A 21,809-nucleotide genomic window follows, 5' to 3' on the forward strand; every position below is an offset into this window, starting at 1 on the left:
CATCCCTCACCCACCTTCCCTCCCAAGCCATCCCATCCCTCCCACCCTCCCTCCCAACTCATCCTACACACTCACAGTTTACGACGAGCCTGGTGACGAAGCAGTGTTTTTTTCGTTCTACGCACCGCTTCTTCTTCGATGGGGACCTGGCAAGTCTGCAGGGCCCCAACTTCCGGTTCCGTCTCTTTCTCCTCACACCGATGATGCTACGAAGTTAGCGAAAATTTTGAATTTTTCTACTGTCCGGTGAGTGTTTCCTTTTACCTTCTTTGATTTTTACTTAGCCCTTTTGGCCCTCCTTGCTTTTATCCAATAGATATATATATATAAAATGAAAGAGGAGAGAGGAAACACTCACCGGACAAAGAAAAAATTCAAATTTTCGTGATGGTATGTCACATCTTCAGGAGTAGAGAGACGTTGTATAACTAAGTGACTAGAGGGAGGAGTAAGCATGACCTGCAGTGTTGCCAGGTCCCAAAGGAAAAAAAAGTGTTGACAGTACCACAAAAAGAAATGGTTCTTTCGCCAGGCTTGTCGAAAACTGTGAGTGGTGGGGGGGGGGGGGTTGGAAAAAGGTGGTGGTGAGGGTGAGTATTGGGGATGAGGGGCATTACTGGGTGGCCTTGTTCAGGCCTGGAGGTGTGGTTGCATTCATGGTCGATATGTAGGCCCTCTCCCATCTTCTACGTATTGAGGTGTTGGTGGATTGGGGCAAGGAGTGGATGATCGCTACCTGGAAGCAGTCATTAAAAGGAATATTGTGGTGATTGGTGTGAATGGCAACAGCAAAGTCCAGGTTTTGGGTAGAGGAGCGGTGGTTGTTGATGGGGAGGTTCAGGGCTGTGGATGTTTCCCCCAGGTAGAAGCTCCCACAGATGTTGCACGTGAGGATATATATTAGGTTAGAGCTGTTGCAGGTTCCTTTGGGGTAGAGGGTGAATTTGCCGGTGCCAGTGTGGATCTGGAGGGTGCGGGAAGTGACAAATATGGGGCAGGTTTTGCACCTTGGGTGGTTGCATTTGTGGGCAGGTGTGAGTTTATTGTGAGTAGGTAGATTGTGGTGGACCAGGATGTTTTGGAGATTGGGAGGGCGTTTGAAGACAACTCAGGGCTTGTCTGGGAAGATATTTCTGTTGCTAGGATCACTGTGCAGGATGGGAAGGAGGGAACGTAGAGTGTGTGTGATTTTGTTGAGGTGGGGGTGATATTGGGTGACAAGTGCAGGGGAATTGGTGGCAGGTTTCTTGGTGGGAGTGTATGAAGCAGCTCGGGATATTTGTTTGGTGACCAGGGTGGAAGGATATCCACGGTTGGTCAAGGCTTGGTGTAAGCGGAAGTTATAGTTCTGTCGGGAGGTGGCTGAGGTGTTGACCTCTGAGGGCCAGGGAGAATGGGATGGCTTTCTTGGTGTGGAACGGATGGGAGCTGGAGAAGTGTAGGTATTGCATATGGTTGGTAGGTTTGATGTGGATGGAGGTTTCCAAATGTCCTTCCTTCATGTGCACATCCACATCCAGGAAGTTGTTTTGTATGGTGGAGTGAGTCTAGGTGAAATTGATGAAGCTGAAGTGGTTAAGTTTGTCTAGGAAGGTCGTCAGGGAAGGTTCTCCATGCATCCAAAGCATGAAGATGTCATCGATGAAATGTAGCCAGAGGAGAGGTTTGAGAGATTGGGTCTCCAGGAACTCTTTTTCAACTTTGCCCATGAAGAGGTTGGCATAGGATGGGGCCATTCTGGTACCCATGGCTGTGCCCCGGATTTGGAGATAGTGCTTGTCCTCGAAGGTGAAGTTGTTGCACGTGAGGACAAGATGTGCTAGATGGGTCAGGAAATTAGTGATGGGGTTTTGGTATGTTGTTGAGGAAGGACTTTGCTGTTGCCATTCACACCAGTCACCACAATATTCCTTTTAATGACTGCTTCCAGGTAGCGATCATCCACTCCTTGCCCCAATCCACCAACACCTCAATATGTAGAAGATGGGAAAGGGCCTACATATCGACCATGAATGCAACCACACCTCCAGGCCTGAACAAGGCCACCCAGTAACACCCCTAAACCCCTATCCTCACCCTCACCACCACCTTTTCCCAACCCCCCCCCCCCCCCACCACTCACAGTTTTCGACATGCCAGACGAAAGAACCATATACAGGGTTCCCACACACCTGGAAAACCTGGAATTCTCAGAGAATTTGAAGAAAAGTAAAAACTCAGGGAAAATCATCTAATTATCATTGAGTCCCAATGAAGCACATTTGAAGAACTAAAATATGCTTGTTCTTGTACTAATAATTCCAACTTCACTAACTTGCTTTATGTGAACTACATATTTTGAAGAAGTAGGCTTTAGGTATGTTTTCATTTTGCATCACAGATTAATTGATATTATAACAGGGTGTCTACCAGTGAAATTAACGGATTGGTCAAGAAAGGCAAGAAATTATGCTTTAGGTCAAGATCCTTTGCTATTTTTTACAGTATAGTGAACTTACATTGCTATATACCTGTACAGTGATGTGATAAAATTGAATATTTGGAAATCTAAAATTATATATTTTCTTAATTTCCAACTATACCTAAGTATAGATTAAATAAATGTTAGAAATAAAGAACGCGTAACCGTCTGACCACCATGCTCAAGGTCCCGGGTTCGATCCCCGGCCGGTTCAAATCCGGGAACTTTTCTAACGGTGGAAGCGGCCCCGGCGCCCACCCAGCGTCGAATAACATGGGTACCTGGGGGAAACCCTGGGGGGTAAAGGCGGTCAGGGGCGTGATGCTGATCACATCACCCCCACTCACGACCGGATCAAGAAAGTGTGGGGCGTTACCCCCACACCCCCTATACGCCTTCATGGCGTGGTGCTATGCACAGGGGAACACTTTACCTTTACCTTTTTTAGAAATAAAGAAAAAAATAGGTCAAAAAAAGGAAAGATAGAAAAAGTCAAGAATTTTGGATTTGTTATTTTGGTAGACACCCTTTATAATCTGAAGGTATTCTACTTATACACACCCAGTCTTACCATATAAATATTTCAAAATTCTGAATGAAATAACAGAATATACTTTTAAGATATGGATATGTGTTAGGTGGATATATTGTATACACAAAGAACAAAATGACCACCTTTGACCTGCACATAGGACCTAAGTCTCTGTGGCCATCATCAATTGCATTATGCCTATATCGAGGGGGAATTCTTCCACTGCTTTTACAAGACAAGTGGTTCAAAGTGACAATACTGCATTATATCTTCTTTCAAATCATGTCAGACCACAATTTCTAGTCCAGAGAGCCGAGGCCTGTACTGCCAGATGATCCATCTGAAGGGGAAATAAAGTTGAGCACATTTGTCCCAAGCCACTGCTGGGTTGTTTGAACCGTATGAGCTGGTGCACAATCCTGCTGAAAACTCCACTCCCGGCAATGGAATAATATTGCTTAGATCCTTGACCATTGTCTCCTGCTCCTGGTACACTCTGGCTGATGTTTTAACCCCTTTCTTGCAGAAAAGGAGCTCAGTGATGCTTTCATAATGCCCCATTTCCCACCACACCATGATTGAAGCAGAATGTGGCCCCTACTAACTTCTTGTGGCATACAACCTGTCATTCTGCAAGTTGAAAGCTGCCTCCATGATAATTCTTCTGTGACAATTTATGCTTCATGATCCAATAGGCACTTTGCCTTTATTGCTTTCTGAGGCTAGAAAGTAGTCTGTATATTGTTTGTAAGCTTTCAGTCCCAGGTCACTTTGGAACTGGTCAGTTCACAGACCATCACTGATGCTTCCATACACTGATTGTTCCACTGTCACTGAAATGCTGGATAGTACAATACTTGGAACAAAATGTTCTACCACTTCTGTAGATCAATTAGCAATGACTTTGAATACCACATGATGAACCACCTCCCAATGTTTGTGACTGTGTTTGAAATTTATTTTGTGTCCTGTGAAGAAAGTGTGAAAGTTCCCCAAAAAAAAAAACCACACTCATTGATTAAGTGCATAAATAGATCATTTTTATTCTTTAATTTGTTTTGTTATTGACTGATACTCATAAAGTACTATATATACACAACATTTACTAATAGGCCTACTGATCTGATGTAAAATTGCAAGTGCTCCTTGAATGTTAGATGAATGGTTCATTCACCTCCTTAATTAATGTACATAATCGGGTGATTGTGGTGAGTTTTGCCTTTGAAAAGGAACTACCTATTTAGACATTTACTTTGCAAAACTATAACATTAATTACATGGTAACACATTTTAATGTTTTATTAATTACATGTTCTTAATCATAAAATAAATAATAAGATGGCAGAATATTGCACTATATTACAGATTGTTTAAAAATATATCAGATCGGTAAAATTACTGATAAAACAGATGCACCGTAGGCCATTGTAAAATATATTTAAAATAGTAATGTACTGGGTATTGAGTACTCTGGAAAAAATGTGCTGATTCTGGAAAACTCAGGGAAATCTCAGGGAAAATGTAGTTAGAGTTTACGTGGGAACCCTGCATATATATATACAGGAAAACCTCGTTAATACGATATTGGTTAATACGAAGTACCCTTTAATCCGAAGTTCTTCCCATTCCCCAGCCGATAAGATAGGATTTATAATGTACTTCAGTAGGGATAAATCGAAATACGGATAATTTTTAATACGAAGTTGTTTACAAGACCCTTCCGCAAAACTGGTTTCGCTTAATTCGAAGTAGACACCTGCGTAAGTCGAGAAGAGAAGATCGAATGTGGAGAGAGCTTGGACGTTATTTTAACTTGACCTTGACATGTTTCCTTGTCGTAAGAGCTGCTGACAACTCGAGGGAAGCAGCCCGAAATGCCCGCTGGACATTGACATTCTTTGTCAATGTGCATAGGAGGTCAAGCTCTTTCCCCGCTGAATGCGCCACCTTGGAAATATTTATCAGTGCTAGAGGTGAAATGCGAGATAAGATCGCACAAATGTTCCAAAATACAAGACGCGTGGCACCTGGAAGTCTCACCCATCTCTCTAGCTCTGAGCTCAAGATCCAGCAATTTCCCGTGAGCGAGGAACTTTTGGCCTGGTAGCCGACAACTTCCGGTAACTACTTTCATTAAAAGCGTGTTCTGTGTGCCCTGTAGAACTTCATTAAAAAAAAAGGGAAACTGTTACAGATAATCATCAATGCCGCATAGGCCAACTAAAGATCGTCAACCCGCTTAATGCGTTGTCATCTAGGTTTCCCGCAAAAGTTGACGTTGATCTTACGTATGTTGCAACTCCAGTTCCCCGCTTCATACGTTTCCCAACTGTGCTGGTCATAAAATTTGCCAAAACAGTGTTTTGTTGTCTGAGTGACTTCTCCCCTTTATCTATCAGCAAATGGGGGAGGGGGCTCCCTTGTTAATTGTTTCGGCCACGATCCTGTGCGCACACGGGCTCTTTTCCTTTGGCATCTAAAAAAAGCAAACAGTTCTGAATACCTTCTTCAAAACGAACAAAAACCCCATGATAAGTAAAATAAAAGTGACCCCCTTCCTTCTCCTACAACAGCTCATTATCCGCCACTGATGTGCATGGTATGTGATAATTGCAGAATTCAGGTCCCTTTTTCTTGTTTGAATGCAGCCATCTGGATAGGAAATATTGCCCGTATTATTGTCTGTTGCATGGTAAAACGTAATGCAATGATCATTTTTTTTTTCACACTGCTGATAAAAGTTCGGTCTTCGACAACTGCGTTATCTTTAAAATGCGGATGATTTCCCTTCTGCCACCTGCTGCTCTAACTTCCAGCCGGTCTCATTGGGTTTACGCTACAGCTGGCGCCAGTGTTTAGTCTAGCGTCTGGAAAGCTCTCGCTTGCCGATAACTGCAATGACTCATCCAGTGGGAAGGAATAAGGGTCATTGTTTTGAATCTCGCAAAGCCATATAATCCCCGCTTTTCTTCAGAACCATTAGCGTGCTGCTGTTAAAAAAAAAAAATGAAAAAAAAAATGCAATGCTCAATGTAGGAATACGAGAGGAAAAGTTTTGGCAGACGGAGTGTTTGACCTCCAGAATACTCCTGAAACCTACAATAAATTGTCGATTAATCTGAAAATATGCAAGTTTCGTAAAGCTTGTTTTTAGTTCATTTTATGCTGATGAGCTAAGCGGGACTAAATATACAGTTTAAAGTGGGATCCAAACCAGAGTGATTATCGAGTGCGGCACTGTTTAATGTGTCCTAGGATACACATTCGGTGCAAACAGATCGCAAGTTGTGTGTGTACTTTTTCAGAGTGGATTACAATGCAAGTTGAAGAGTTTGAACTGAACCCTGCAAAGGGGGAGGGGGGGGGCGAATATGAAGTTAACTGAAGCAAAGAATACGTGACTTTTTTTACGATGTGTTTTAGACAGCCGAACCAGAACGAAATTTACAGCCCCGATTTTTTTTGTTTTGTGCCAGGGAAAGGTTGTGTTCTCTCCCAAAAGAATCTTCTCTTACCAGTTAATCCTGTAATGGACAATGTTCTAGTGAACGCACATAAAATCCAATATTCATTCTGTCCGATTATCTCCAGTCTCTTGCTCGCGCCAGTGTGACTACTGTCAAGATTCTTCCGAGTTTCACTTCTTGCAATAAACTAGATTGTTTCCCTTTCCGTAGGTCTCCGTGCAAACGGGTTTCTTATGAACTAAAATTGTAAGAATTTTGTGGAAGAGCAACGACTTTGCACAATTAAAAGAAAATACCGTTTTTTAAAATACTTCTTGCAACAACATGCATTCCGTGCATAACCGGTTGTATAACTAGGCAGGATAAATGGTGTTAACAGTCTCCTTGGAATCTTTGTGTCCGCGTTAAGCTCAGTGTTCTCATTTTGTGTAACATTTTTTACACTTTCTTTAGAACGTACAATATTATTATATAGTACATATAAAGCTTATTTTCTGAGCTACCACCAAGTATAAAACATCCTTTGTGGTGGTAATTTATACTCTACTTTATTTACACCTGAAAACAACACACAGCGATAAATATATTCCTTTCTCTATGACAAATATTACAAATTTGTACATTATAACTTCTTTATAATTATTCATATGTATGCTGATAGTTCTTTTTCTTAAAATACACTGATGTGAATCAACAGTTTATTGAATTAGTCTTTTACATCAACATTGGTTCTTCATAATTCCCTGTACATTTGAAGTGGAATATTATTTGATGTACAAATGTTTGATTCATACACTTTCACTGTGTAAACATATAAGTTCTAAAACACCTTTAGTTTCGTTTTTTCCTGTACACATTCACTGGATTGGTAATGCAGGTGACAACCAGATCCTCCTTTTTTTTTCTTTTTTTTTTTTTTTTCCAAATAATGGCCTCTAAAGTTAAAGTTAAACTGAGTACAACTGATACAGAATTGTGATTGTCTTCTCACAAACTTGAGACAAGTGAAAGCTCCTTGCCAAAACTGTTTTTCAGTTTACTTGAATTTTCTCTTCACATTACATGTGACATTTGTCAATAATTCCTTTTCTTTCCTTATTTTAGGTTTTGCATTTCATATAAATATTGTAGTAATGGGACCGATTAATCGGTACTCTATCGGTATCGGCCGATATAGGCATATCGGTAAAATTACCGATTACTTTTACCGATCCGATAAATATCTGATAATTTATTGCAAAATTCTGTCATTTTGTTGTAATTTTTATTGATATTCTCCATTCCCTACTTTCTAAAAAAGTAAATGTCTCAATTTCTTTTGCACTGCAGTCACCTAGAAACATACATTTATTAAGGAGGTCAATAAACCTTTCAGGTTCTTCAAGGACCATTTCTAATTTTATATTGGATCGGTAGAATTTCGGTAAATTTTATATCGGTACTTTATCGGTATCGACCAAAATTTCATATCGGCCCATTCCTAAAATATTGATACACCATCCTACTTTAGCTTTAATGAAAAATTTGTAACGAATGTACTTGTGTATGTGTAAACTTGGCATTGTTCAACCTTAAGTAATCAGTGCCATCTATTATTGTTATTTGTAATTGCTTGCTCCTTGTGTTTCCCCTTAACACAACCTGTATGATTTAATCAAGTTGTGATGGTGTTTTCTGTAAACACTGTGTTAAATATCGATTTTACTTTAACTTTCCTCAGGTTATCCAGTTTCTGTGTCAGGAATGATTACAGTACCTGTACCTGCGTCTATGTACCAAACTGTTGTGGCAAATATACAACAAATACATTCACAAAGTGATGGGACCACAATGCAGGTAAGGATTATTTCATCTGCTGACAGCGAGAAAGGTACGTTGAAAATTATATGTTTGCAGTGAGTTTCTTTATGGATGAAATGTTTCTAATGGAAAGAGTTTGAAATAAGTGGACACAAAGAGTAGAAGTTAGAGCTATATGTAGTTATTCATGAATATTTTACAAGTAGCTCAGATAAGTAGTTAAACTTTTGAAAGTGGAGTTTAGAAGGAGTTGTTATACTTCGAGCTATTAAGCCCACTATTGGTGCATGTCATAAGTCGTACCGTCCCTCCTGTCAAATTATTCTAAGTAGGCTGCGTATTGGACACAGCCATCTCACACATAGCCAGTTGCTGTAAGGGTGGGACCCTCCAGTAATGTATTTTTGAGTGTTTGACATATTCTTATTGAATGTGCTCTTTTAGCTTTCCTCAGGCAGACTTTAAATTTTCCCAGCTGTTTGTCATCCCTGTTGGGCGATGACAACAGTGTTTTACAAAATGTTTTTAGCATTTTGAGATGAGCAGGTCTCTTCCTTCCACTGTCTGTGAGGAAGTTTTTAGTGTATTTTTATTTTACCCTTTTGATACGTTGCATTTGTCCCGTGCAGGTCCTTTTACAACCTTGCAATTTTAACTTTTCCCAGGGGACTTTGTACATCCCTTTTTTAAAAATCTTTATGAGAATTATATTAAGGGGCTATTTCCCCGCATACAATGAAGGGTTCAGAATGGTCATATGTCCCAAAGCACCCAACAATTTTAATAAATTCATTCATTCATACAAATTGAGAAGTAGTGAAAATTTGCGGCTGGTATGAACCTAGCTACCATCTGTGGCAGTTTCCCCCTCCATATAGGTCTGCCTTGCTATGTTAAGGGGGCTTAGTAGCATAAACTATATATCCTCATGTCCATCTCTTTATGTCCCGTCATATCATTATTATTCATTACACAACTAAGGGTCATGTGGCATAATCATTTCAAACTCTTGATGTGTTTGGGTTTGTATAGGTTGTGTATTGTTCTGTGTCTTGTCCATCTGTGTCAGAGTTTTTTGTAGTACACTTTGTGCACAGAAAGGTTAATCGCGACTGGACCTACACTTTAAAGTGGGATCCGAACCACTGTGTTCTTCCACTGGGTATCGAGCTTGGGACTGCTTGATTACAAAGCAATGATATTAGTGGCATAGTTATTGAGATTTTTACATATGTTTTACTTTGTTGTTTACGCAGATTTCAGTTTTCATCTTTGGGTACTGATTTTAGTTTTTGTTGTGTTCAAAATATTTGTTATTTTAATTCACTGTTTCTTAAATTATTGTGTTTCTGCTAAGGGGTTATGTCTTGTATTAAGAGAAGGGTGCAAATAGCCTAGGTGTTGATGCACTCATTATAGTAGATGTTTCATTGTGTTTGTCCCTTCATTTGTTTTGCCAACCTTCATAGCAGAGTGGTTAGGACAATGCCCTGCGACACCATATTTAGATACCAGCCTGGGAATGGGTGTTCTTTGTGAGTGTCCTTTCATCAATTTCACCATATCGTCACTCATCCCTCTATTTGCAAAAATGGCAGAAAAGCAAAGTAAAAACAATCAATCAAACCTTCATGTGTTTTATCAATTTACCACACACTCCCTACCAATGTAATAACCAAAAATATAAATCGAAAGTAGTATAGTCTCTACCCATTCTGAAGAAGTTATGAAGAAGTAGTTCTAAGTTAGGAAGCTTAACAGCAATTTCTGTCTCTTGGATACTCCTTAAATGTCATGTCAATATATACCAATCACACAAACAACTTTTAATTTCAAGCCAGGTCACAAAAATGACCTGTGGTGAAAGGGGTGACCTTTTGAGAAGACAACCAAAAGTCAACCTTACTTGCATGCTGGTAACATCAGTGTTGCAGGCCAACAAAACTGTGGTATCTGGACTCTCAGCAAGCTTAATCCTCTGTGGGCTTTGTATTGTGTGCTGTCCATGTTTGCTTGTGATTGTCCTTTTCATCATTTCATGTTATCACCATTCATCCTAGTCTTTGCGATTAGCCCAAAGTTGCATAAAAGTGAAGCAAAATAAATCAATCAAGCAAGGAAAAAGACCATTTCTTTTGATACCCACCCTACAGTTTAATATGGGATTATACTTAAATGATCTTAGTTACAAAATGTTACTTGTATTGTACTACATATGACTTGTAGATACATGAAGGATAATGACATCTATCACCAATCTACATGCCATGAAATATACATTGTGCACATTCAGGATTGGAATTAAAAACACATATCTTGCATACTTCTACCGAAGATGTGAACATGCATATGCTTATGTCTGTTTACTATGCACAGTAGGGTGCCAAGGAAAAACGAAGTTTAAAAATTTTAAAGTCTTACCCCTCAAAAATGTTCCTTTTGGCATAGTAATTATCTACCAAAAATATTAGGACATAAAAATTATATTTACCACTTCCTCAAAGCATTTGAAATTTATTACATTAACTAATTTTAGGGAAATTTATTTACATGACAAAAACGTGTGAAAACTAGTTATTAATAGCCATAAATGTAGTATTTCTGAAGCAAAAAGTACTGTAAAGAGTCAGTAAGTGAATTACAAAACTTTTTGTAGCCATCAACTCAATGTTCAATGGAACTTGTTGCAGTTACACTTTCTACGAGTTTCGACTTCTTAGGTTCGGGAAATTCACGCCGGTGCTTTTCCACAACCTGCAGTAGAAATTGTTTCTGTTCCTCCTGATTTGTTAGTATAGGATTGAATTCCTGAATTAGTGAAATTCCACGCTCTGCAGCGTCATTCACCACCTTAAGTGATTTAACTCTGACTTGAGCAACCAAATAGCTATTAAGTGATGTCCACTTGGATGGATGCTCTCGAAGAAAGTCCTGCGATATATCAAGTGCAACAAAAATATGTCTTGTGTTCACAGTAACGAAATCAGATAATCGCTTTGAAGAAATGTCACAATTGTCAATGTCAAGGTTGATTCTCTTAGCAGGTTCGTTTTTTTCATCTCGTGAAAGAGCACTGACCATCAGAATTTTGTTCTCCACTGACACATTATCATCAAAGAATGCCAAACCTACTAGGTGTTCGCTTAAATACCAAAGTTGATGCAGGAAACTTTTCAGTGCTGCATTAGCTACAGCTTTATTTGTAATCCGGTATTCACCTAATTTTTGCAACAGTTCCAGATCTTGTTGTGGAGCAGAAGCTGCACAAGGACAAGTAAACCACACCTTCAAATATATGGACACAACGAACAGATTAAACTGCCGAAGTTGGGAAAGTTCACGGGTTGTAAGGTGAAATTGTGAGCGAAACAGGTAGATCTTAAAACAATAAATGAGTTTTGCCATCCATCTTGCACGATGGTAGGCACCTGGCGCATTAATATTAGCAGCACTAGATAGGTCGCCTAGGAAAAGAATTGCTAAATTCAACAATTCTTTGTAATCGTCTCTGGGTTGATGTATGTGCAACTGGTTTTTCAAAAAAGTCAAAATGTCATCTTTAATCGGATTCAATTTTACAGTTAGCTCTATATCACTAATACTGCTTTCATAGGCCTCTACATTGATAATGTTCCACACCGATGAAAATCTCTGAAACAGTTTTATTTGCGGACCTCCACCGGTCTCAAATAATGTTTCAAATACTCTTGCAATGATAAGTTCATGAATATGATGTCTGCATGCCAAAGATAACAATTGTTTATTCATCTTCTGCTCAAGCAATACACATGCGCCACTTTTGCTCCCTGTATTACTTGCAGTAGTATCGAATGACATACTACAAACAGAATCAGTCAAGTTCCAATCTCTTAGTGCGTTATACACTGCGAATGCCTGCGCTTCACCAGTACCATTTTGTAATGATGGGACAGCTAGCAATTTCATTAAACCACATCCAGAGACAAGCACTGCAATTCTGTCTACAGATTTAGCAGAACCCCCACACTGAGGAATTTCCAAAGAGGGTAATAGCTTGGTATCCCAGTGAACAGTCAATAGTGTGTCTGGTGAGAAAGTCTTTTTGATTTGAGTAGCAATGTTCTCTCTGTTTCGTCTTCGAAACTGTCTACAGGATTCTTTATTTAAAGTTAGTTCAGCAGGATTGTGACCTAGAGATTTTGCAGCAGCAGCCAAAATATAGGTAGCATTTCTGTCGCTTACCTTTGTACGATCCAGAGCAGCGCCCAGCTCTGGAGTAAAGAAATTAGTCACGCGTTGCTTTTTAGAATGTGAGACATCTTCAGCTGAAGCACTAAAAACTGGTACCATATCATCTGATGAACTATCGTTTTCAGTCTCACTGCTGCCACTAAGCACTTCAACATCAGTTGTCACCAACTCCTTCTTTCTCTGCTCTTCTTTGCGCTTTCTTAAATCTTGTAAAGATTCTTGCTTATGACGCCGTTCTTCCTGTCTGGCTAACTTTATGTCAACCGGCCCCATACTTCCCCTCCTTCCTTTTTCTCGCTGTGCTTCCAAGAACATTTTGTCTTCCTTGATCTTTATGAGACTCATGGCATCAGCATGGGCAACATCAAACAAATCATCCAAAGCTTCTGTAAATGCTTCTTCTTTATGTTTCTGTGTATCACTTTTTCGACTGGCATTTTTCTGTAATGTTTGCCATTGTCCATATAAATTTTTAATTTTCACAATGATATTGTATTCTTGACGAGTAGGTATTCTCGCCTTTTCCCACAATTCTAGAAGCTCCATCGTTGTCCTCCTAGCACTTTCTTGAATGGTCTGCTTTTCATTTGTGTGAGAATGAAAGAATCTTGCTAAAATTTGTCTATTTGATGGCAATTTGCATCCTGTAATTAAATCTATAGTGCCACCAATCAACCAAATTCCACGGTCTTTTCCAATTTGTGAAGTCATGGCAGCTATCTACCTGAAAGCAAAAACGCACCTAATTATTGCATTTATAATTTGTAACAGCGTATAAATATGTTAAAAATATAGATCCTGATTATAAATTCAAAACGTGTTCAAAAATTTTAAATATTCTCTCATTCACTAAATAAGTGATATTTTTTTAGGGTTAGTTTTCTTTCATAATTCATTTCAAAAGTAACTTATCCAAATATACATATTGCGTAGTTAATTAGTTATGATCGAACATAAAACAAAGGTAACTTTATCAATATCCTTTACAAATATTGTTTAAATAAAACAAAAAATTGTGTAAGATTTGTTCATTTCTATTGTCTTTACCTTCTAAAATGTCCTTATCTTCTAAAAAGTCTTTATACTCTTTATCTTCTAAAATGTCCTCATCTTCAAAAAAGTCTTCATACTCTTTATCTTTTAAAATGTTTATCTTCTAAAATGTCTTGGTGCTTTATCTTCTAAAATTATCAAATCATTGGAAATAAAACCTAAAACAAAAACGTGATTGTGGACGGTAGCCATTTTGAAAGCACTGTGCTGCCATTTCAGAGAAGAGAAACTTTGATAATTTATTAAAAACATAAAATTGGATATTTTAATTATTGAACTGTATCATATAGAAACTTTTGAACTATATTTAAAAAATCACAAGCAGTTCCCTCTTTTCGTCAAATTTCATTTACAGCACTTTTTCTGGTAATAATTATAAAGTTCAATGCTTTTGAGGGACCTGTAAATATTAAAAAATTTTGAAGAAAAAGGCATTTATCTTATTTTTAGGTCAAAAGGAAAAAATTTAGGGGGTAAGACTCACAAAAAATATATATTTATTTTTTACCATGCATTTCCTTGGCACCCTAATGCACAGACTATTCAACTCACTCACTTGTCACCAAATATTCACAGAATTTAAATGGGCATGAATTTTCATTGTCGAAAAGATTCTCTCGGGCTATCGACCAGATGAGTCACTTCTACTTCTACCCTGAAGATGAGAGTGACCTTAGCTCTCGAAAGCATTTCCACAACTCACCTGGTCGATAGCCCGAGATAATCTTTTCGTCATTCGTCTCCAGGAAAATTCTAGTCTTACTTCAATTTTCATTGTGTTTGTCATCATCTTTCTCCATTCCAGTTAATGGAAAAGCGTAGAATAATAATGCAATAATCAAACAATTGTAAGTTAATGTTATGTAGAGCCTCTGAAATGTAATTTTGCATTGAATAATAATTTTTCCCAGGTTGTGACCCCAGTTGTACAAGTACCAAAGGTAGAACCTCAGAGCAGTTCCGATGGTGTTGAAACGATAACAGTAACGCCAGTCACTGTAGGAACAGCACATTCTGTGGTAGCAGTTGGACAAGAGGCTCAAGTTTTACAAGTAAGTTCAAGCTGCGTTTTCTTCAGCTACAAAGAAAGTGATAGAAGGAAAGGCTAAGAAGAGAATGCTGAAATTAAGTGCACATAAAATGTATGTACACAGTGAGACCTCAATTTAATGTTTTCAAGGCAAGGCAAAAAAAAAAAATAATGCAGGAAAATTTTGTAATAAATAAATAGTTTTATTGGGACCATGTAATGAGAAAAATATAAAATTTGGGTTCCACTTTATCTTTCTTTCTTATCCTTGAAACAATTTCAAAAAATATCTAGAAATTCTGATTCATTTCATGGGTGAATAGGTGCTCCCTTTGTGAGCAGATTATTGCATCTTATTATTCATATGAAATGGAGAATGTGCTTGAAAAAATTTGAAGCAAATATGTAGGTCCTAAGTTTTATTCTTAAAATTCCTATCCTTGCATTCGAACCATGAAGCATAATGTCTAATTCAGGAAAGCATACAATGTTGGAAGTCAAAATTGAGGTTCCACTGTATATGTGCGTACACATCAATGTTTGTGAGGGAATCCTAAAGAAACAGGAATCATTCTCTGGTGGGCAGGCCCATTGAAGTACATGCTTCAGCCGCTAGATTCTGTTTGCTGTTTGGGAAAATGACAGGGGGAACAGTTGTAATGCTTGAAATGGCTCTGGGCAAGACACAAGTTTACGAGTGGTGTTCCCGCTTCAGGAATGGTGAATTGTCACTTGCAGATCAACCTCGATCAGGGCGACATGTCAAGCAGGGTGTCGACAGACCTGGAAAACTGGGAAAAGTCAGGGAATTTGAGAAGTAAAAAAAGTCAGGGAATTTTGTCTTTATTGACTTTTTTTATGCGATGGATAGAATGTGCCAGACATTTGCTTTGAAAGATGTTGTTATGTAGCGCTGCATGGGAACAGGAAAGAGCCTCTAAATATCACATGGAAAATGCATTGAATTATAATTTTTCTTGTCAGTGTGGAAGTAGTAAGAGGACAGAACAGTCAACAGGTGTTGGGGGGGGGGGGGATTACCACTGTGTCACTGTCAGATAGTTGTTGGACTTCGTAGCATGGCATTTTTTTTAGACAGTCTCAAGGAACATGGAAACAAAAAGTGCGCTATGCAACCCTGTAATGTGTTGAATGTCTTGGTACAGCATTTGTCTGATGACCATTTAGGCTCCATTGATGCATACGATTTTGTTTGATATCGCCATCCGACTAACGTTGAACTTCGACAAAATGTTCACTACAACGTCCGACAAAAATCGCATGCATGGCATTCTTATGGAATTGATTCTTGTTGGATGTCTTCGGACAGCAACAACTGACAAAAATTCCATGCATAAACAGAGCTTGTACGTCCGAGTTTGTCTGGTGTGGTACATTTTATTGAACAAACTTTATAACTCCTTATATGCATGCGATTTTTGTCGAACGTAGCAGTTTAATACTTGTCATTCTGCGACATCCGACAAAAATCACATGCATTGCACTTTCATGAATCCAATGTTTCTTGGATGTTCCAGTATGATGTTTGTTGTCGTTTACGACATTTGTCGGATGCAACATCCAACAAAAATGGAGCCTTAGTCTGCTGCACCACTGCAAATATGCTGCTGGAATTTTGTTACTCTTCTGGCTCACTTAATCTTATTCAATGTAGAAAAGCGTACAAAGGTTTTCTTTCATCATCCAGGCGTAATACTGGTTTTGCACAGCTTAACATTCGTTTACAGTGACATGGAACTGTGATTCCATGTCAAGAAGAATCCAACAAATTGGGATATATATGTTTAATAATGTCATGAAAAAGTAAAACAGAAATCTGCATTGGTAAACATGATATAAATTTGAGAAGTAAATGATGCTCCCAACCTCAAGTTTTCTGCAACACTTGTATTGCAATTCACACCCCCCCCCCCTTTTTTCGGTCCTGTCTGTTTATACTCTTGGAATGTCCAATGTTATGAAATAAAATTATAATAATAAATACGTAAATATTTTAATATGATAATTACTCGAATCATTCGATCTTAAAAGCATATCACTTTCTTCAGTAATTGAAGTTTCTCTTCCAGACCTGCTAAATTTTTAACTTTTCATCTACTGAATTATACGAGGGGCATCCAGAAAGTAAGTTCCAATCCAGTGATGTGTGAACACATTTTGCACCTATTCGAAATAGCGAAATAACGAGAATTTGGCATAAAATGTGAATTGTTGGCATTTTTCGTGAATTTTAAAAATGTGCTCAAACAACGAAAAATACCTCGAAATCCAATATTCTTGTCTTTTTAGGCTTATAGAAACAAAGTGTGCAATATTTGTGTATCTAGAACACAAGTTTTCCAACATTTTATCCAAGAGAAAACTATAATGCATGTTGTACGTGGAATAATTCCGACAGCCACATTCAATCAAATATTTCCTAGGATTTTCTCAACTTCTATCAGAACAGTTTGCACCCTTGAGGAAAGTGGCGGCTGCATCATCAGTATTTGTCGCGTGAGAAGTGTTTTGAATCGCTGAGCAAAGTGGTGCGATTTTGGTGGGGATAGAGTGCTCACTTACCGCCACAGGGGAGTCGTAACATTGGCATTTGTAGAGCGAGAAATAATGGAAAATAACTTCCTCAAAAATCGGTTTCAACATATCAAACTGGCACGAAAATACGTACACCACATGACTTACAATTTAAAACAGTAGTTTAAAAACACCATGAAGGTATAATTTTAGGTAATTATATTTGCCACAAAATGCATGAAAATGAAAATGTGAATTTTGGGAAAAATAACACTGAATAGTAAAAATAAATAAATAAATGAAAAAAGAATAGCACCAATTTGGAAGAAAAGTAACAAAAGATCAAGGTTCCTACCGATTAGACATAAATAAAACAAGAATATCAGTAGTAATGAACTGTTCCAAAACTGCTGCATATGGGTGTTTTGCTTTGGAACTTGTTTTTCTGGACACCCCTCGTACATAAACTTTCGTAAGCTGTTATCAACAGCGTGTTCCTCTTTTAATATTTGATTAGCTAAATTAGGCACCTTTACAATGCAGCAGTTTCCCCTTCCATAAATTGCTTGCATTTAATTTTTAATACATAGGCCTATATACCCTTTTATACATAGGCCTATATACCCTTTTTGCCAGTAATAATGATATAACTGCATGTTGGCAGTTTCACAGTACTTCACTTGGATATACTGTAAATGTTTGTACTGAAGAAGAAAGTCCCATTGATAATGTAAGGAAATTGACACTTTGTTTTGTATGATTCAATTGTTTCACTTGTGTGCAAGGGTTAAGTTGTTTGCTTTACATAGAAAAGAGAAGTAGGTTTGTGCATTGAAAAATGAGTCTGCACTCATGATTCTTGCAAGCAGAGGGTTCCAAACCTCAGTGGAAATATCAACATATAATAACGAGAAAGGCTAGAGATTGAAAAATTACAAAATTCCTTTTTGCATCAATCACTTCACTCTAATCTCATTTAGTCGTAACTTTAAAAATGATCAAATATTTTATTGAACATCTGGTTGCATATGAAAGAATCCCTTAATTCCTCCTAGCTCGTGAATAGTAATAATGTTTCAAATTCACTAGTTTGCAGTTTGAATGCAAATCATAGAGAAATGAAGTCAATTTTATGGAATCTAATATAGGTACTTAATATACCTGAATCTGTATGATAGATATTCTTATTTCCATTTGCAAAAACATGAATTTAGTTTATAATTGTCAGGGAAAAATCTAAATTTTGTCCTTGAGAATCTGGAAATGTCAGGGAATTTCATTTCTGCTTATCTGTAGCCACCCTGGTCGATGCTGCTTTCCTTTTTTTTATGCAAACTGCATTGTTCACTTAGAATTTGTTCTTAATGGTTAACATGTTAACCAGGCGTTTTACCTACAAGTTCTGTTTTGATGCGATGAGATGAAAACAGAGTTGTGGCAAAGTGGGGAGGGGTGGCTTCAACACGACAACGTGCCAGCACACAAAGCCTTGAGTGTGACATGATTTTTAACCAAAAGGAGCATGACCCAGCTTAGCCATAATGGCATCTCTTTGCAAGAGTTTCAAGACTGCTTCGAAAAGTAAAAAACAGGTTTAGACAGGCACATTGCATCAAATGGACAGTACTTCGAAGGGGATTAAATTTGTAATACTTAAAAATAAATACCAAATATTTTATTACAAAATTCCAGTTTCTTTTGGGTCCTGCCACGTATATTTATTTTGTCTTGCATTACATTTTGGTTCTTGCTGGCTAATTTTGTTTCTAATGATTGCAATAGCAATGAGTCTTTTGTGTGTCTGTAGATGAGTCAAACTCACATGCAGGTAAAAATAACTTAAATTTCCAGGTACACATAGTATATTTGTGTTTTTGTTTTGCTCATGATTGTGTGTAATAACTAGGGCTGAGCTGCATCGGTATCTACCGATTGGTATCAGAAAGTATTGGTTCAGATTTAATCACCAAAACCGGCTGATTCTTTTTAGAATTCTGATATCGTGCAGGGTCCACAAAAATGTCACTTGACCCTTTAACGGAGTCTAATTATCCTTCGTAACAAATAAAAAGGAAGTAGGAATTACTCACTAGACACTTGAAAAACGTCTCTCCTCTGTTTTGTCCACTATATGTAACTATTTTTAAATATTCAGAACATGTTTTAATGCTAGCAGTGTTCAGGCAATAGTATCGGTTCAAAGTGGTACTGCCTAAGCTCTAGTTACTACCTTTAAAGCTAATATACTTCTTTGTCCACATGAATGCCAATTTCCACATAGGCAACTGTGTTACAATCATAATTCCACCAAGCACAGACTATGCAAGATGGTCTGGGATCACCAGATGTACACTAAATTCAGTTTGAGCTGCCTTTTGTTCCCTCACAGTCTACCATGTTATGATCAGTTTTTTTTTTTTTTTTTTTTTTTTTGCAAGCTATGTATTGTCTGCCATTCTGGATGAGCCTACATGTAGGGAAAGTCAAGGCAGGTATGGATGGCTGGCTCCACCCACTTCTTTCTGTCTTATCATTATGTCATTCGTGATTACATGGATACAAGACTTGCAAGCTGTTCCACCTTTGATTCTGTAGTCTGGCCAAGGGGAAAAAAAAATCATTGTTCGATATAACTTGAAGCCAATTTCTTTTTTCTGTTGCCAAACTCCGTAGCAGAGTAGTTAGCACAGCATTCTACAATGAAAGGGATCCCTGGTTCAAATCCAACCTGGGCATGGGTATTCTTTGCAAGTGTTCCTTCATCACTTTCATTATATCGTCACTCATCCTCATCTTCTCGATTAGCCAAAAGTGGCAGAAAAGCAAAGTAAAATAAACCATATCAATCAATATCATGTCTCATTTCTGTTTAGGTTTGCAATTCTTACTACATTTTCAAAAAGTACTATGAACTCGAACTGGAGCACATTAGGTACATGTTAGCAACATAGAACTTTTTGAATGGCACGCAGGATACTGCCTGATGCCACATTCAGTTCCCCACTATTGGACTATTTCAGTGTATAAATTGGTAATAATCAAAGCAAGAAATTCGACAAGATTCAGAGAGTTGAACTGGCCTCTGGTTGACTCATAGTTGAAACATGTTAGGTTATGTGGGAATTGATGTTGCTTCAAGATCATAAATTTAGGACTTCATCAGGAATCGAACTAAGCCCTTTTCAATTACATATAGAGATAATTTTAATGTAAAATTAATTATCTCCCCAGTTAAATATAGGGTTAATAGCGATGAAAATATTTAATTGTAGGTCACGGCTGCACCTGCACCGTCTAGTGAAGGAACAGAACCACATACTCCAACTAGTTCTGAATGAGACTTTTAAAATTTATAATCTGTGTGTGTTTTCTGTTGATTGTATTTATGGTGTGTATCTGTGGGCTGCAGTACTGAAATATTACAGGCCAATGAAGATGAATGAAGAGGCGCGTCCGGGCAGGAAGTCAAACTCGCCAAGCAGTAGTTGGTCCTCACTTTCAGTATGTCCCTGTGCCATGTGGATGTAGAGGTAAGAGCTGTGAAACAGCTCCGGATTCATTAATGACATAATTTCAGTGCCAAAAAAGTGTCAGCTGTCTCGTTTTGCTGCATAATTTGTGTACAATCGTGTAATTTGGCACAAGTATGCTGGATCTAAGTGCAGTGAAGTATGGTATTTAGAGTGATTGTTACCTTGTTTTTCTTTTTTTAATTTATATTTCTGCCAAAGTTTGTCTTATTGTGGAAAGTATGGACGGTATATTTGTGAATAGACTGCGAGTATTAGTTTAAAGAAAAAGAATCTGATTATTTGTTGGTTTTTATGGCACACTGAACAACTTTTAAGAAAAGAAGAAAAGTATATTTATCAGGGTGGTGCAATCGTAGCAGCAGTTAGAATTAATGTGAATTGTGTATTTATATAATTTTTTGTTGGAACTTAAAAGGAAATGTAAATTGAGAAAAGTTTTTATTGTGGTAGGACTACATTTTGGTAACTGTGCGTTCAGTGTTATGAACTGTAAATGTTTTTAAAAAATCTTATTGGATTATGAATTTGCAACACTGAGAAAGTAATGGAATTTGTCATATGCAAATCTAGATTGATGTAACTGCATGTTTATTTTTGAATTTGTCTGTCTAGGCAATGTTATTTGCTGAATGATTCAGGTAGTGTGTATATCTGTAAATGGTGTTAACATTTATGTAAGTAATATTAGTGTCAGTTTATTTCCCAATAGTAGCATAATTGTTACTAGCAGGACAATTTGTGCTGTTGTAACCAAAGCAAGAAAAGGAATCCCTTTATACCTGCACTTCTCATTTGTTGTTAAGCTCCAAGAGTGTTGTCATGTTTCAACAGAACCAGACTGTCTGTCATTGTTCATGGAAAAGAAAAATATTTGTACACTAAAAGCAAGTCAACAGTTGAAGATTTATTTTTCTTTATTGTTTACCTTGATCAGCAAAAAATAGAGGTGTACAGTATTGGCCAAATTATTGGACTCATTAGTTGAAAAAATGAAACCCAGATAAACTCACTTTATGTAGAGAAATTTTACAGATTTAATGTTTTGTGATACACATTGCATTGTTATACACACTGCAAGTACTGTCAGTACGTCGTATGACCGCCTTTGGCTCTTTTCGAGCCCATTTTAATCACTGCTTCTGAACAATTCCTTGATCACTATTATTTC

General features: G+C 37.7%; 1 protein-coding gene across 11 annotated transcripts in view; it reads left to right on the plus strand.

The window, feature by feature from the left end:
• Window positions 1–21,536, plus strand: part of LOC145996130 (DNA-binding protein P3A2-like) — a 64,040-nt gene extending 42,504 nt beyond the window's left edge. For 8 of the 11 annotated variants that reach the window (XM_083132448.1, XM_083132438.1, XM_083132468.1 and 5 more), the window contains exons 12-14: window positions 8,181–8,296; window positions 14,455–14,595; window positions 20,381–21,536. In XM_083132448.1, coding sequence (XP_082988574.1) covers window positions 8,181–8,296; window positions 14,455–14,595; window positions 20,381–20,446 — 323 coding nt within the window. In that variant the 3' untranslated portion in view covers window positions 20,447–21,536. Of the gene's footprint in view, window positions 1–8,180; window positions 8,331–14,454; window positions 14,596–20,380 lie in introns of all 11 variants that reach the window. The other 3 variants (XR_014442756.1, XR_014442757.1, XM_083132495.1) reach the window with 3 other exon arrangements.
• The last annotated feature ends 273 nt before the right edge of the window (window positions 21,537–21,809 follow it).

The sequence above is a fragment of the Lepisma saccharinum genome, chromosome 1 (genome assembly GCF_977018435.1).
Source record: "Lepisma saccharinum chromosome 1, izLepSacc3.1, whole genome shotgun sequence".
NCBI classification, from domain to species: domain Eukaryota; kingdom Metazoa; phylum Arthropoda; class Insecta; order Zygentoma; family Lepismatidae; genus Lepisma; species Lepisma saccharinum.